Raw genomic sequence first — 16,754 nt, 5'->3', positions numbered from 1 at the left:
TCCTGTGAGACTATAGGAGGTCAGACTTCCCACCCTCTTACATAAATATTCACATCCTCCACAACGTGGGAATGATATACCTCATACAGCGCAAAGGGACATAAACGATGTGATGCAGTGGAGGATCTTGAGATGGAAAATTATCTTGGATTATCCAGGTGAGTTCTTAATGTAGTCATAGGAGTCTTGTGAAAGAAAGATAAAGGAAGATTACTTACACTACCACAGAAGAGGAGAAAGTGGTGTAACCACAGAGGCAGAGATTGGAGTGATGTAGCCACAAGCCAAGGAATGCAAACAGCCACCAGAAGCTGGAAGAGGTCAGGAATGGATTTTTCTATGGAGCTTCTGTAAAAGATGCATGTATATAAATTTTATCTTTTATCTTTTTCTTCTTGTTAATCTTCCCAACCACTCAATTTCAGCTCAGTGATACTGATTTTGAACTTCTCACCTTAAGGACTGTAAGAGAAATTGACTTGCATTGTTTTATGCTACTAAATTTGTAAAATTTTGTCATAGTAACCAGAGGAAACTCATATTATGACTGACTAAAATCCACTCACTGCAGGGGATATCCCCTTTTCCACTCACACACCCAACAGAACAAATACTGAATTATCCAGTATGCATGTGTTTTATAATGCAGGGTTATTCAAACATAGCTATGGAAATTTTTATATTAGAAAATACTTGATATTTGAAAAAATTAAAAATGCAAATTCATTATTGTCACAATAAAATAGCACAAATGCTGTTTATTTTTCCAGTATTTGTTCCAGAATTGGGAAGTTAAGAACTTTATCATTGTGCTTGAAAGAGAAATTTGAAATTCACATACTCTAAGCTTTTCTTTAAACACTTGGAAATTCATAAGAAGTGAAAAATTTATAAGATCATTTGGTATTTAAGATTTTATCTTTAAATTTTTTAAAAATGAGGAACCACTCATTGGTGCAAATATTATGAAAAATCATTGTAATGATGATTATGAAAGCAACATGTTTCAGAACTATGCAGAAGCTGTACAAAGAAAAGGCACTAAAATCATACACTGGATAAAAAGATAGTGTTTTGAACAAATGGTGCTGGGAAAACTGGAAATCTATATGTATAGAATTAAAGTCAACCCCTGTCTCTCACCTGGCACACAAATCAACTCAAAGTGGATCAAAGACACAGGAATTAGACCAGAAACCCTGCACTTACTAGAAGAAAAGCTGGTCAGCTCAGAAACTTTAACGGAACTCCTAAAGCACAAGAAATAAAATAGAAAAATAAATAAACAGGATAGCAACAAAACTAAAAATCTTTTTCACAGAAAAAGAAACAATCAATAGAATGAAGAGAGAACCTACAGAATGGGAGAAAATCTTTGCCACCTTACTTCACCACAGGGTGTTAATTTCTAGGATATACAAAGAACTCAAAAAGCTTAAGGCCAATAAACAAATAACACAATCAAAAAAAATGGGCAAAGGAACTAAATAGACCCTTCTTAAAAGAAGTAATATGAACAATCAACAAATATATGATAAAACATTCAACATCTCTAGCAATTAGAGAAATGCAAATTAAAACTACACTGAGATTCCATCTCACTCCATTCAGAATGGCAATTATCAAGAATACAGGTAACAACAAATGTTGATGAGGATGTGGGAAAAAAAGAATGCGCTCATACACTGTTGGTGGGACTGAAAATTGATGCAACCCCACTGGAAAGCAGTATGGAGATGCCTCAAAAAAACTAGGAATGGAACTACCATTTGACCCACTTATCCAATTCCTCTGCATATAAAGGATTTAAAATCATCATACTACAGTGACAAAGCTACATCAATGTTTATAGTAACTCAATTCACAGTAGATAAGCTATGGAACCAAACTAGTTGCCCATCAATGATGAATGGATAACAAAATTGTGGTATTTATACACAATAGAATACTACTCAAGCATAAAGAAGAAAGACTATGACATTTTCCAATGAATAGATGGATCTGGAGAATATCATGCTAAGCAAAATAAGCCAATCCCAAAAAAACAAAGGTCGAATGTTTTCACTGATTTGTGAAAGCTAAACCACAATAAGGCTGGGGGAAGGGGAAGAAAAGAAGTTTAGTAAATTAGACAAAGGAGAACCAAAGGAAGGGAGGTGGGTAAGAATAGGAAAAACAGTAGAATAAATCTTACATAATTTTCCTATGAACACATGTGAAAATACCTAAGTGAACCCCATCATTGTGTCTACCCACAAGAATAGGGTCCTAATTAGAATAAGAGATATCCTATCTGTGTATGATTTTGCCAAAATGGGTTCTACTATCATGTATACTAAGAAAAACCAAGAGAATAAAATTTAAAATTATTTTTCATTTACTCTACCTATCAGAGCATTTACAAATCTATTTGCTTTTGAAAGTATGCATAGAAGCCCATTATGATTTTTCATTATGTTTATGGTTTCCATTAAGTGTGAACTTACCTAGAACATATTCTAATGCATGACTTACACAGTGTAATCTGACATCAGATGTGAGTCAATGAGTAGCAACATGAAATTTAGAGCAACTTTCTCCCCACAATTTTTATTTTTCCACGTCATTCTAGCTATTTTCAGGCATTTCAATATTATTAAATATTGAATTATTTATTAAATTAATTTTTATTATTAAATGAAATGTTTTAATGGAAATTTTTTTTCTTTGGAGAGATTCATTTGACAATAACAGAGTTAATTCACCTATCTGTGTATTTAACAATGATTTTTTTCAAGCCATTTATAGAGGATCCCTTTCTTTCCCATCCTTAAATACTTTCCTTCAGCAGTGATTCCCTTTCTTCAGCACAATTAATTGGTTTTCTCCTGGATTATTTAAATCATCAAATAAAATCTAATTTCTATCTTCTTTTAAATAGAATATATTATCTCAAACCCCATTGAAAGAAAGAACAAGGCTCCATGTCGGAGCAAATGCCCGTTTTATTGAGGAACAGCTCTGCATATTTATAGAGCGGAGGTGGTTTGACAGTTGGCATGGGGTGCTTTTTTATTGGTGTGTAGGATCAGGTGAGCCAGCAGGGCTAGTCTGATTGGTGGGTAAGGATCATGTGAGCCAGCAGGGCTCACCATTGGTCGGCTCTTCTTGGGGGATGGGGAAGTTAGTTTTTGGAGCCAGGGCGACTCCCAACACCCATAACTTCATTTCTATTCTTGCCTCCACCATTAAAATCTTCAGGGAGAGCTGTCTGCAGTCAGTGATTGAACCTACTCACCTCCCATTTGATATTCAGCCTACTTAGATGTGATTCTTTCATGATGCTCCAACAAAATGAGCCCTGTGAGGACATGAAACATCTACATCTTTCATGGAAGAACCTTCCTGAACTCCTTGCTTCTGGCACCTCAGCAGATTCTTCTCTCTACCTCATTCTTGATGTGTTTGTCTGCATAAGCCATTGGCTCCAGGGTCTTCTCTCTTTCATTTCATCTTCTTCAAGCTTGTGACATTTCTCCTAATGCTCTGCTCCAATGCCATGAATTGTTCACTCTCTACAGAATTAGTCCATTAGCATATACACATACAGTTGTTTTCCCTTCTTTCTTGACCGCAATCCTTTGTCATCTATAATCACATTTCTCCCCACCCCCCACCTTTCATCATTGAGATACATTTATATTTGTATTCAGCATTTTCTGAACTTGCCAATTAGCTCCAGGTGCATTCAGCTTCATTTGGAATTTTTCAGACATGCTATCTGGCTATGGACTGATAATAAGTTTTGTCCTTATTTCCAATAGTTGCACCTTCTCTTATTATTGTTTTCTTATTTAACTGGATTGCAACAAAAATTCTAGGAAAATGATAATATCAGGCATCTTTATTCTATTTCTCTAACACTTCACCATCATATATGATAGACTTTAGGGTAGAGGTTCTTAATGCCATTCATGAAAGACTCAGTTTATAAAGAGTCTTATTAGTAGCACATGATGAATTTTATCTACTGTATCTGATATTTATAAAGAGGATCATAAATCCTTTAATTTGCATTTTGATCTACTATCTTAATAATTTTTTTCTATTCTTTATCTATAGTCTCATGATCAATCCTATTTGGTTATACATAATTCTGTTTCTAATATGTGGCTAGATTTAATAACATTGATATTTTAACAAACAAACCTATTTGTTATTATTTGTTCACAATACTTGGTCTTTCCAACAGATCACTCCTTATGTTCTATTTTTGTCTTATATTAGGCTTTAGAATAAGTAATGTTAAAGTTTTTTATTTTTTTCTAAAGATTTAGTATATTTTATGACATAAGCAACTGTTTCGTAAAATCCAAGAAAAGATAATCATAAAGCTGTCTATGTTTAGACTCTTTTTTAAATGGGATAGAGGTTGTTGGGGGTTTTTTGATAAATTTTTTTCTTCATTTTTTTAATGAATTATCCACATTTTATTATTATTAGTTTGATTTTTTAACTTGGCAATTTATATTTCCCTAGAAATTTGGACATTTCAGCAAGACTGAAATTTTTTATCCTAAAGTGTGATATTGTACTATTTGTCTTATCCCTATATTGTTTTATGTACTATTACTATTTGTAATAAGCCTTAAATATCTGTTTTCTACCACTCATTTTTTCTAATTGTTAATAATACCTTGATTATTTTAGTATCCCCTTCAAAGATCTAGTTATTTAACTAATTACAAATTGGCACTTTTTTCTTTTCTGTTTTATTAACTCATGGTTGCTCCTCAGTTATTCCATTATTATGTTGCTATCATTCTGGTTTCTTCTGTTGAATGCTGGTTAGCTTAGCTCTTCTTGTGTAGTGAGGAAGTATGACGGTGGTGACATCTGAAGTGTCTTTAGGGGCTTTACTATTTTGCCTGTTAAGCCATGACATTTACTCTGTTCCCAGGAGCCAGCCCACCTGCTTGAGAGATAGATAAGTTGGAATTGTTTCCAAAATAATTTAAACGAAAAGATTGAAGCAATAAATGAATGTTCAGGTTCCGGCACTGAAGAGTAAGATTTTTGCAGAAGGACACCCTTGATGTTGAGAAAAGATTGTCTAATTCCTTTTTCTCCTCTATTAGCACATGAAATGATGGGCCTCCGCAGCTCAACACTGCATATCTAATAAAGGTGTGCTTAACTTGCCAGAAGAAAATGGAATAGATAATTCTCCTCCAGCCACTGGGAGAGCTATGGGGAAAAGAAGTGAAGAGCAATTAGAAGTTATCACCCACTTCCCTTCCCCAAGGTCTCAGCAGAGGAAGAGGCAAGTATAGAAACCTTATATATCAGTAGGTTACAATTGCAGTTTTGATTTTCTTGTAATATAGGTTACTTCAGAAAATATTTCAATCTATGTATTTTGATTTTCAGAGGTTTGTTGTATCCTTTTGTGATTAGTTTTATTGCTGAGTGGTGGTAAGAAATTGTGGATTTTAACATTTTTCTTTGTTTTTTGAGGATTCCTTTGAGGTCTAGAATGGCAAGACATTTTAAAGTTCTATTTGCTGTTTACAACTTTTTTGCAATGTTTACAGACTTTGTTCCATTTTAAATAAAGCGATCCTATTTCTTCCTACTAGAAAAACATCTGATTTCACATGTATTTTTCTGATTTTTTTGTTCCATTTTTTGTTTAAATTTTTATTATCTTATTAAAGTTATTAAGATCAATTAATTTCTCTGATATTTTTCTTTCCCATTCAAAGGATGTATGATGTATCAAAATGCATTCTACTGTCATGTATAATTAATTAGAACAATTTTTTTTAAAACTTAAAAAAAGTCAAAGACTTTTGGTTACATTTTGGAATACAGTCAAAATAAAAAATATTTTATATGGTTTGATCAAGATTAATTCATTTGCTTCTCATCATGGTCTTGGAAGATATAGAGGACCATTTACATAAGAGATAACTTAAATAGGAAGGAACATGACAACTTGATAATGAATTACCAAGATAAGATTTTAGGGAAAGGAAAATAGAAGTAGATCTATAGAGATGTAAAATTTAAAAAATTAAAAAGCAAGTGCATCAACCAAATGTCTGGGCTGGCACGCAGTTCAGTAAATATTTATGGAATAAATGAGTGATCAAAATTCCCCAAAATTGAGTTAGCAGCAAGAGATAATGAGGCACACAGATCCCACAGGTAACATCAGACCTCTTATTTGGAATTAACATTCATGACACAATTCTCTTGTGGGAAAAAAGAATGCAATTTTTAAAACCCGAAAGAATAGAACCAGTAGAAAAAGAAATACTATTTCTTTAAGACATTGGAAATTTTCTTTCTATCATTGGTCATACCCGCTTCTCTTACTTTTCCATTTGTCTTCAGTCTCATTTCTGTAATAAATCAGGCTCGATTTCTGGACAGCGTTGTCAATATTGTTTTTCCATCTTTTCATTAACAAGCTTGAAGGCAGCAGTGAAAGCTAAGTAACCTTCACCTTTCGAATGAAAAAAAAAAAAGGTTGCAATAACCATTCAATTTCAGGTTCATCTTCTGCTATTCAGCAGTCAACCTGGAGAGGTGATCATGGGTCTGCATTAGGGCAGCCCGGAGGGTGGTCCTTGGGAGTGGGGTTGAGGTCATTGCAGGGGCAGGGTGAGGGGTCAGGCATTTCCTGCCGCACCTGGAGGATATAAATGGGGATATTTTAGTTTCTAGCGCAGGCCACTCCTTAGCCTGAGAGAGCACAAATATTTACAGAAGGAAAACCAAATAGGAGCGCTGCTGCATTGCCGGCCTGTACTGCTGAACTTAATGAAGGGTTTCTTTCCCCCTATGGATTTCAAAGCAGCCTGGACTAAGGCTACTAAAGCAAACAGCATATCTAAGATTTAATGGAAAAGAAAACATGCACGTAGCATAAAAGCTCCATTATTATTCCTTCGCCCTTAATTTTAGGCAAAGTGCATCACAGTGACTTTTTGATGCGCCCCGTCTGTCCCCCTGCCTGTGAAACAGGTCAGCTGATATGGTTGGATGGCATCTTTCACAGAGCCCCAGGCTCATGAGGACCAGTGCACAGTGATGTGCAGCTGGCTACCTGCGGTGGATTTACAGTGACATGACAGCCATCGGCAGTGCCGGGGGACAGACTTCAGAATCCAAAGGTAAGGTAGGGTGGAAGAAATTTAAAAAGGGAGCCAAAGGAAGCACAAAGAAATGCGATTTTATTTTAAGGTTTCACATACCTTTTCAGACCCGTCACTCGACAAGTCCATTCTCCCTCCCAGGCTCCTCACTCCCAATTTTCTGGAAAATCTGTAAATCTTAGAATTAACATGAATTTATCAACTTATGAAAACTACCATGGGCCCTGTTAATTAGCTCGTGCAATAAATAGATTAAGCAGATAGAGACATGATATTTTAAGAAACCCGTCATTTAGGGGCCTTTTCCGTGTTATCTATTGATCAGATCATGGAAACCTGGACAGCCGGAGGATCCTGACAATGACCAGACATCCATAATCCATTTTGTGATCACCAGACTGAAGTCATCCTCACATATATTCCCCTGCCCACCCCTCACCAAGTCTTCTTTAAAAGAAGAGCCTGAGACGTCCAAAGCATCTCTCACGCTCAAGATGCACGCCGCATTCTCTCTTAAATGTGTATCCCTTTCTTTCCTAAAAAAAATTAAAAAAAAATAAAAATTCCTGTGCTTCTGTAGGCACATGCTGAAATTATTTTCTGTCACATGCACCAAGGACGGTACTTGCTTTAAGGTCCCTTCTCCAGGAAGCCCTCAGGCCCTCTTCTGGTGACAAAGGGATCAATGGAAAGTTACATGTTCTAATGGAAAGGTGTGGTTCTCCAAAGAGAACCAACAATGAGCCCAAGGTCTTACGGTGGCTCTTGAAACATGGGACATGTACCCAATCCTTTTGTATTTTTCTTCTTTGTTCATTAATGAAAAGGCTGATATACATACACAGGGCAAGACATAAAACATTTTATCCTTGCATAAAGTTCCTTATGCCCTCTTCAACCAATCTTCCACAAGAACTATTCTGATTTTGATCACCAAGAATCATATTTGCCTCTTCTAATATCACACAGGACACCCAGTGTCTGGGTTTCTCCTGCTCCATGCAAGGGCCAAGCCTCCTCCACATGATTGAATGTACCTGTGCTCTTTCTTTCTTATTCATGAATAGTATTCATTGTACTAATATACCATAGTTTATCCATTCTCCTGTGGATGCAGATATTTGCATTGTTGATAGTTTGAGGACTGTTAAATAAAATTTAAGGGAAGCCACTGATTTGGCCTGAGGTCCTGCACGAGTCCCAAAAAAATCCAATCAAAAGGGAGTCACTCATGATAAATTTTCATGTCACTCAACCAAAACTTAATTGTTTATCTGATGCTTCCAAGAAATCAGAAAAGAGATGATAGCCAAATCTCCAAGTGAACACACTCAAATTAGTTTTAGCTGACATGGTGAGAAAGTCCCCTCCCCTCTAACTCTTGCAGAAAAGTGACCTAAGTAACCTGATGTTCCGCAGTCCACTTTTGTGTTAGGCTCTCTGCTCATTCCTGCTCCAGTCACGTTATACAAATTAACTGTCCTGCCATGTCCAACATCAGATGAGATATTGCCCAATTCATGAGTTGCAAATAAAAGTCAATTTGATCATTTAACTAATTTATGGAAATTTTGTCTTTTGACAGAATGAAAGTTACTTTGAACATTTTTTTTGTGTTCCAAATGTTTATGGAACATAACATAGATGGATGAACAGCTAGAGGTGGAACTGCTCTAATCAGGTAGTGTAGTAATGTGCTTAACTTAAAAAATACAATAAAACTCCAAATAGAAGATTGTAAGTGTCTATTATTAACAATGGGGATTCTTAGCAATTCAGGTGACAGTGTGGCAATACCTCATTTGGTTTTAATTTGCATTTCCTTAATGAATAACTATTATATGCTTATTGACAACTCGTATTATCTTCTTTTGAGTAGTATCCCATCTAGTCTTTTGCTCTTTTTTAACTTGGCAGTGCCGGGGGACAGACTTTTGTGGTTGATTTGTATAATTTATTTGTATATTTATATAATCTGTAATTTGTATATTTATATAATCTGGAAAGAGTCTTTGGCCAAATATATGTATCATCTTAGTGAACATTCATTCATTTATTTATTCATTCTGTATATTGTCTGTAAAATGAGTTTTAACACTATTGGTGGAAATTAAATTAGCTCATAGATTACAATTCTATTTTCATACGCTCCACTGCAGGAGGATATTATAAAAATCATTCTTCTCAAAGTAACCACTAGAACAAATATGAGCAACTTTCTAATGTCTACTTCCAGGCCAGTAGCTCTTGGGTTTACATTTCTATACTTTGCAGTTAGATGCAAAAAAGTCAGACATAACATAAAATAGATGGCAGATAATTTTTACTGCAAATAAATTTGTTCAAAAGAGTTAGAACACCTCGTAACTGTTCAACCGATATTGTTAGTGGTATTATCATTTTTGCTGTAGTTCTGAACATTGTCGATAGGATAAGGTTCCAAAATTGCTCTCCATACTTTTCTACATGTTAAGAGAAAAGAATGTGATTTCAGCAAGTTACCACGGGCTCTGACTTTGCCAAGAACATGTCGGCAGTAAAAATGCTTTCTTACATTGGTTAGCAACTCAGACTCTAAAATGGACATTGAGTCACCACCAGCTGTTTGTCCTTTTTGGACAGGCAGGAGTCTGTTGGGCTACAACCACACGTTCTTTGTACCTCTTAAAGCTGGGCTGGGGATGTAGCCTGGTCTCCATCAACAGCACTTAGGTGAAGCAGTCAGGTAGAAAATGTACCTGGTGTTTCCTGTACTCTCTCCAAGCTTCTTAGCACAGGTTATATTAACTTACAGTATGTTGTATTAACAGTTTATAACTAGAAGTGAAGGTCATAGATTGCAAAATTTCCATGACTTGAGAAAGCTGGTTTTTCCATAAAAGTTCTATCATCACATCCTGCTTACCCTGCATGCCCCACACATGAGCACAACCATACAACCTAAATAGCTCTAGTCAGACCACCCTTGGGAGACAGAGATTCCCCTGTGTTCCCAGGACAGTGGCAAGAGATGATGTAACAGCCACATCTCACACATGCCTCGGGTATTTAGCTCTAGGTGTGAATTCAGGATTATTTCTGAATAATATAGGTGCATGAATTCTGAATATTTAATAATTGGGGGTCAAATAATATCAGATCTACTAATATAGTCATAGATGCGCAAATAAATTAAAATAAAAATAATAAATACCATGAAAAATAATACGTTCAATTAAAATTACGTGATGAGTGTGAAAAGTTGTTAGTTCCTTATTGTATGGAATTAAGAGAAATAGTCTATAAAAAATAAAGCATGAGGATATTATAAAAATTATTCTTCTCAAAGTAACCACTAGAACAAATATGAGCAACTTTCTAATGCCTAATAAAATACATCCAAAAATATTTTATAGATTTTTAAAGCTACATAACCAGAAATCATAACATAAAGTACATGACATAATTAAGATAAAATTCTGTGTTTTATCCTTAAATAAAAAAGATGAAATTCATCCATCAATAGAAAAAATAGACATTTGAATCAGATGATAAAAATGCTGTATGCAAACCATATACATGATCCGGAAATACCGGTGGTCATGGACTCACAAATGTCAATAAAAGGAAAGAAGGAATTGTGATCTTAAAAAAAATGCATTAGTTTCCAAAGCACTAGTTAGGGCTAAATAAAAAGATAATATTGTAATTAATGATGAAATGAAACTCAGGACTAACTCTTCCCAATGTAGCATTAATGATGTTCATAAAGCCAAACTACCAGAGGTATTTTCATTGAAAAATATAGTGATATATGTGGGCAATTTCTCTACTTGAATAAATGGAAAGATTTCTCATGATTCTTATGACTGTATTTTATTTCCTCCTAAGAGTGTTACCATAATTTATTTAACCCATCTCATGTTGATGGATAGTTAATCTATTTTCTGACCTTTTGCTGTTCTTAATTGTGATGAAATACACTTGTACATATGTCACATCAGGTATATGAATAATGTGTCTACAGGATAAATTTGTAAAATGGAATTTGCTTAGTCAGTAAGTAACTGTGTTCATAATTTTAAATGGTATTTCCTGAATGCTACCTACAGAAAGTGTTTGAGATATTACTTCCAATAGAATACATGGGTTTCCTGAATACATCCTTGAGAATGGTCCAAAGTCACAGGTATCCCTTCTTCACAACCTGAGCAACAACTTTCTGAAGTTGCCTGGCTTTTTACTTCATATCTATATGAAAAGCCAAACTTTATGTATTACTGTGCTCTATCATAATTTGAACCCCTATAGTCAATGTGAGCTAAATTGTTTTATATTGACTATTTATATATTTCTGTACAGGATCCACTTGAATATGCTCAGAAATAAAAATCTGGTTTTATATTTTTAAAAGGTTAATAATGTCGTTTAATATAGCAGAGATTCAACCTTTGATAAAATTCAAAGTTGATTCTTGAGTTAAAGTAAATCTTCATTTGGAGTCAAGGAACATTTTTTTTTCTATTTCAAAGGGGTATTTTCTTAAAGCCAAAAGTAAATACAGTTTTAATGGAGAAATGTTAGCTATGTTCCCTCTGACATCAGAAACAAGACAAAGATGTTCTCTATCATTATCGTCTATCACTATTAATTAACTTTGCTCAGAAGGTCTTTCCTGATACAAAAGACCGTGAAGAGAGAGAAAGGAGGAAAACAATCTAAATATTTATAAACAATATAATGAACTGCCTAGAAAAAAAAACAAGAATGAAGGTAAAGCTTTTGGAATTTTCTTTGTCAAAAGAAGAAGGAGGAAGAGGAAGGCAGGATAAGGAAGAGGAAGAAGAGGAATTCTTGTGAATTCCATTACAAATCAAACTCAAAAATCAAATTTTAATATGAAACAATTTAGCTGATATTCATTATAGAGACCCAAATTGTGATAGAGCACATCATCACATAAAAATAATACTTTTGCAAAATTAAGATATCTAGAAACAAAAATGTCCTTAATAATACTTTTGGTCCTCACCTCATTTCAAATATGTGGCTACTTACGTTAATTCAAATGGAATCTCTCCTTGTTAAAGTTTGCCAATGTGTCAGACATCTGCAAGAAATTTATCCCAAAAAATATTGTCACATTTAAAAATACATTTTTCAGAAAAATATCAATGATAAGACATTCAAGAGAAACATGGCAAAGAAACTGATCTTGTAAGTACTAATGAAGATATTTGTTCTATTTATGTTCATTTTAACTTTCAAATAATCTACTTTGTTCTGAGCCCAAAAGGCTCCTCCAGCTCTTCTTAATCCTTTCTCCTCTACTAAACAGTAGGCGGCCTCCTGTCTAGGATCTAAGAATGTCCTCCTGATCCCTCCAATGAACTCCAATGACAGTGCTCTTGCTTTTTAAATTTTTTAGATCTATGGGCAAAGTGTCTGAAAGGGTATTTCTTCAAAATAGGTAGATACACAAATGGTCAAACAAGCACAGAAAAGATGCTCAACACCACTAGTCATCAGAAAAATCCCATCAAGAGAATCACAGCGTTTAGGATAGGAGGCCCCTGTGTTTCTCCTTTGCTAGCAAAGCAATAAACCTTCCTTTTCCTTATTACCAAAACTGTGTCTTCGTTATCAGGGACAAAGACGGAGCTTTCGGCAACAAATTTGGTACCCAGGTGGGACCTGAGAGCAGTCCCTGCTCCAGCTTTCTTGGGCAGGCCTGGTTCTCCAGAGAACCCCACTTCCACGCTGATGTAAAGCAGACTTTCTGACAGCCGATGGCTGGCGAGGTATGAGATGGGTGAGTTTGCCTCTGGTTGAACTAGAGGAGCTAGTCCTTTGAGGGACTGAGGAGCATCCCAGCAGCTGCCAAAGCTCCTTTTGCTTCAGGGAACACCTGCCTTCTCCACCTGAACAGTACCAGTTGCTCCATCACGGTCCACTGTCAGAAAAAGGAAACTGAACTAGTTAAGACATGACTCCTTTGGTCCACTGTCAGAAAAAGGAAACTGAACTAGTTAAGACACGACTCCCTTGGTCAATTGGTAAGTCACCCGGTGTGAACACGGAGACCTTCAATATCACACATCATGTTCCTCTTTATGGGAACAGATGGTCCCTTTTCTGGGGACATCTGTGGAGCCCCTGGTGTACAGTCATGGTTAAACAGGACTGGAGAACCTAGGGATGTTTACTCCCTTCTGATATGGTCTAGATTCTCCCCTGTTTGTTGGCCTTGGGCCTCGGAATTCCCTCTGGTTGTCTGTCTTTTGTTTTGTTTATATCTGTCACTGTCCCTTTTAAGACATGACCAATACTACATTGATCCTGTAGGTAGTCTCTTGGGAAAGATCTTGGCTGGCCAATTTAAAGTTTCCCATCTGTTCGTCATGATATCGGGGCTCTCTCTGGTTGTCTTTGTGTTTCTTTTTTATAAAACCTTGCAATCAGAGTCAGTCTGTCAGGGAAAAGTGAGTTGAAGAAAGGGGCTTCTACAGGTAGGAGCCTATCTAAGATGTTTTGCTGTAATCATCTGACTTTTGAAAGGCTTTCTGGATTATTACGCAATCTTGCAGTTGGAGCAGGTCTGTCAAAGGTAACGTAAGTGGAAGAATTTCAACATGCAGATCTGTCTGTTTTAAAGGTTACCATCCTTAAATGCTGGTTTGGGCAATCCTCTCTCTTTCTTTTTTCGATTTGTTACTGGCCATTTAAGACATGGGCCACGCTGCATTGATCTAACCAGTACTCTCTTGAGAAGAGAGATCATAGCTGAATGAGCCACCAGTAGAGATAAGCATGTCTAAAAAAAAAAAAAAAAAAAAAAGCAGTTTACTATAGCCCTCACCTTCCTCCCCCATGGGCCACATATGTCGGCAAAGTTGCTAAAAGTAAACAACAGGCCAGGGCATTTTAGAATAACATGCTAGAACCACCTGGTCCCCAGGGTCATCAGAACAGCTCCCTGACTGTGTAACACTACTGACTGACATGGCCTTCCCAGTGACTCACTGCCCTCTGCCACTCACTCCAGACCCACAAATTCCCCCCAAAACCATCCTGCCACGTGGGAGTCACAGGGGTCCTGCTGCCTCTGACACTGCAGATAGGAGTTAATGATAACAGAGGTTAAAATGTGTGAAATCATAGACAAAATAGGGGGAAATACAGTAAGAAGGGGCCGAGGGAGAGAGAAATGAAGGCCTTCTGTGTAGGAGGCAGGATACTCCCTGTGATGTCCTCAGAGTCAACCTCAGTCTTCTGGTCAACCTACCTACTTTCAACCTGGGCCCAGATGTTATGATGGAAGAGGAGGAAGAAATGCAAAACAAGAACTTTATTAGGAAAACAGAAAACCAGGCTAACTCTACAACACGGGCGGGGGAATCAATTAAAATTCTGGGTGCATCGGGTTCCTAACTAGAGGGAATCTTGAGGTTGGAGCCTGTGGCCTCCAACCAAATGTCTTTTCTTTAGTGGCAGCAGAATGGCACCTTGCTGGCCCTCTCACGGCGCTTTCTCCCTGGCAGGGAGGACACCACTCTCTTCCTGAGCCAGTGAAAGAAGCCCCGGAAATTCAGGCAGGAAGTGCCTTCTTTATCTGAAGGCAGGTCCCCCTCCTCTGACTGCTCTGATGACCCTGGGGAGCTCTCTGCAGTGTCAGGCTCCTGGCTTTCCATCTGCCAAGACAAAGAGGAGGAGTTAGAGACATCCACGGTCAGCAGCAATGGGGCCAATATTACTCATTTATGGATTTCCAATTTATGTTTTTACCTAAATGAGCCAACTGTCAATGCAAAGTTTCAGGACTCACTCACATTAAAGCCACACACAGGCACACACACTGGTCTGTAAGGTGCTTCTCTCTGTCCTCCCCTCTCTCTCTCTCAGTGTCCCTGGCATTTCCCCAACACCTCTTCCCTGACCCCTTTCCTGGCTGAGGACCTTCTCCCATTGCTCATCTGCCCAGATACTGGGGTCCTCCTCTGCTTCACAGCAGGTACAAGGACTCCATGCTGTCCCACCTGGCACCCCCACTGGGCCTGTCCTTCCTCTGCAGGGGGGCAGCTCTGTGCTCACCACAACAGTTTTATCCTCCTCAAGCCCAGGAGGCATTTCTGGGCACTGCTTGGTGTCTCCATTTTCTGCTGGTTGACACGTGGGTGAGTCCTGACAAGTCTCATGTTCTTCAGGACTGACCTGATCCATATGGGAAGAGACGCTGCTGGACGGCTGGACATCCTCCTCCTGAGGAGAACCAGGGAGCACAGTGTCGTCATCTTCGACATTCTTCGGCTGGACATCCTCCTGCTGAGAAGAATTAGGGAGGACAGATTCATCTACATTCTCCTCCTGAGGAGAATCTGGGAGCAGAGAGTCATCTACATCCTCCTCCTGAGGCAAATCAGGGAGCACAGTGTCGGCATCTTCGACATTCTTCGGCCTGTCCAGACACACCTTAATAATTTTCAAGAAATAATACATTTCCCAGACGGTCTTGGTTATTGTCTCCTGTTCCCAATTGTCCATACTCTCGTCATCATCATCATCATCGTCACTTTGAGCCCATTTAGCTACTGAGTCTTCGTGGAGGCTGCACAGGTAGGCATTAATGGACTCATCCATGTCTTCTTCACCAGGCTCCTCTGGCTTCCCCTGAATTCCATTTCTTCTCCCTATGGGTCCCCTTACACTGCTGGTTCCCCCTGCCCCTTGAACAGGAGGGAGGGAGGAAGGACCCTCAGGGGTCAAGTCTTCACAGGGTGTGACACCCTCATAGTCAGGCCTGTCCTCTGAGGGGAAAGGGACTACAGAGAGGCTCTGGTTGGATTTGGATGGTGAAATACAGTGCTCCATGGTGGGGCAGCTGCTGCCAGAGGATGAGTCGTCCATGAGGTCCAAGGATCAAATGCCCAGTCTCCCTGGACACTGGAAATTTCAAAAGAAAAACATTAATTCATGATAGGGGGAAGGGACTCATGGACTTTTCCAAATGATGCCCCTTCCTTTATCCATTCCCAGCTATCCCACTCAGGCAGAAGCGCATCCTGTATTTGCACTCTCCAGTCAAGAGCACAAGAGGCAGTTTGTTCTCTTTAAAAACTCAATTTATTGAATAATGACCCTCTGCCCTGAGCATCTCCACCTGATACCTCTCATGCTTTGTCTTATCACTACAGTGGGAAGAACTGCCTCCCGTTAAAGATAGTTGTATAAAATCTGAAAACCCACAGGAAAGTAGAAAGGTGAAAATAAATACCCTCATCCCTCCATCCAAGGGGAATAATAACCATCAAAAAACATTTCGGTGCATTTATTTATAGTCTTCTTTTTTTCATATCTACATGTATGGATGGATTGTACGTGTATGCACCCATCATGCATATGAGTGTCACATCAAACAAAGTGAGATTATTAAATTTTGGAAATGCATATGTGACTATTCTGGAATCCTTAACCACTTTCCCGTTAAATGTCTTTGATGATCACCTATTAGTGATCATTAACATAGGTGATCAATGACCCTTACACGATTAAGACCACTAACAATAGTCTTATTCATGATACTAAACCCCTTATCCACAAGCCTCTACTTCTCTTTACATAGTCCTATAGGCTGGA

The 16,754-nt window shown here is 37.7% G+C and overlaps 1 protein-coding gene across 1 annotated transcript; it reads right to left on the bottom strand.

The window, feature by feature from the left end:
• Positions 1-14,605: 14,605 nt before the first annotated feature.
• On the bottom strand, positions 14,606-16,025 carry LOC106145116 (uncharacterized protein C12orf71 homolog). Its single transcript, XM_013361723.3, has 2 exons — positions 15,213-16,025; positions 14,606-14,812 (listed from the first exon to the last, which is right to left on the bottom strand). Exons 1-2 carry the CDS (start codon positions 16,023-16,025, stop codon positions 14,606-14,608), a joined length of 1,020 nt encoding a protein of 339 aa, XP_013217177.3.
• Between the last annotated feature and the right edge of the window lie 729 nt (positions 16,026-16,754).

The sequence above is a fragment of the Ictidomys tridecemlineatus genome, chromosome 3 (genome assembly GCF_052094955.1).
Source record: "Ictidomys tridecemlineatus isolate mIctTri1 chromosome 3, mIctTri1.hap1, whole genome shotgun sequence".
In the NCBI taxonomy this organism is placed as follows: Eukaryota; Metazoa; Chordata; class Mammalia; order Rodentia; family Sciuridae; genus Ictidomys; species Ictidomys tridecemlineatus.
The sequence above is the reverse complement of the archived record's forward strand: the minus strand, read 5'-3'. Positions and strand labels throughout refer to the sequence as shown.

Excerpts from the sequence above, each read along its gene's own strand:
- LOC106145116 (XM_013361723.3), bottom strand. The coding sequence starts at position 16,025 with ATGGACGACTCATCCTCTGGCAGCAGCTGCCCCACCATGGAGCACTGT. Across the intron at positions 14,813-15,212 it reads AGGAGGATAAAACTGTTGTG|ATGGAAAGCCAGGAGCCTGA; the intron begins GTGAGCACAGAG and ends TTGTCTTGGCAG.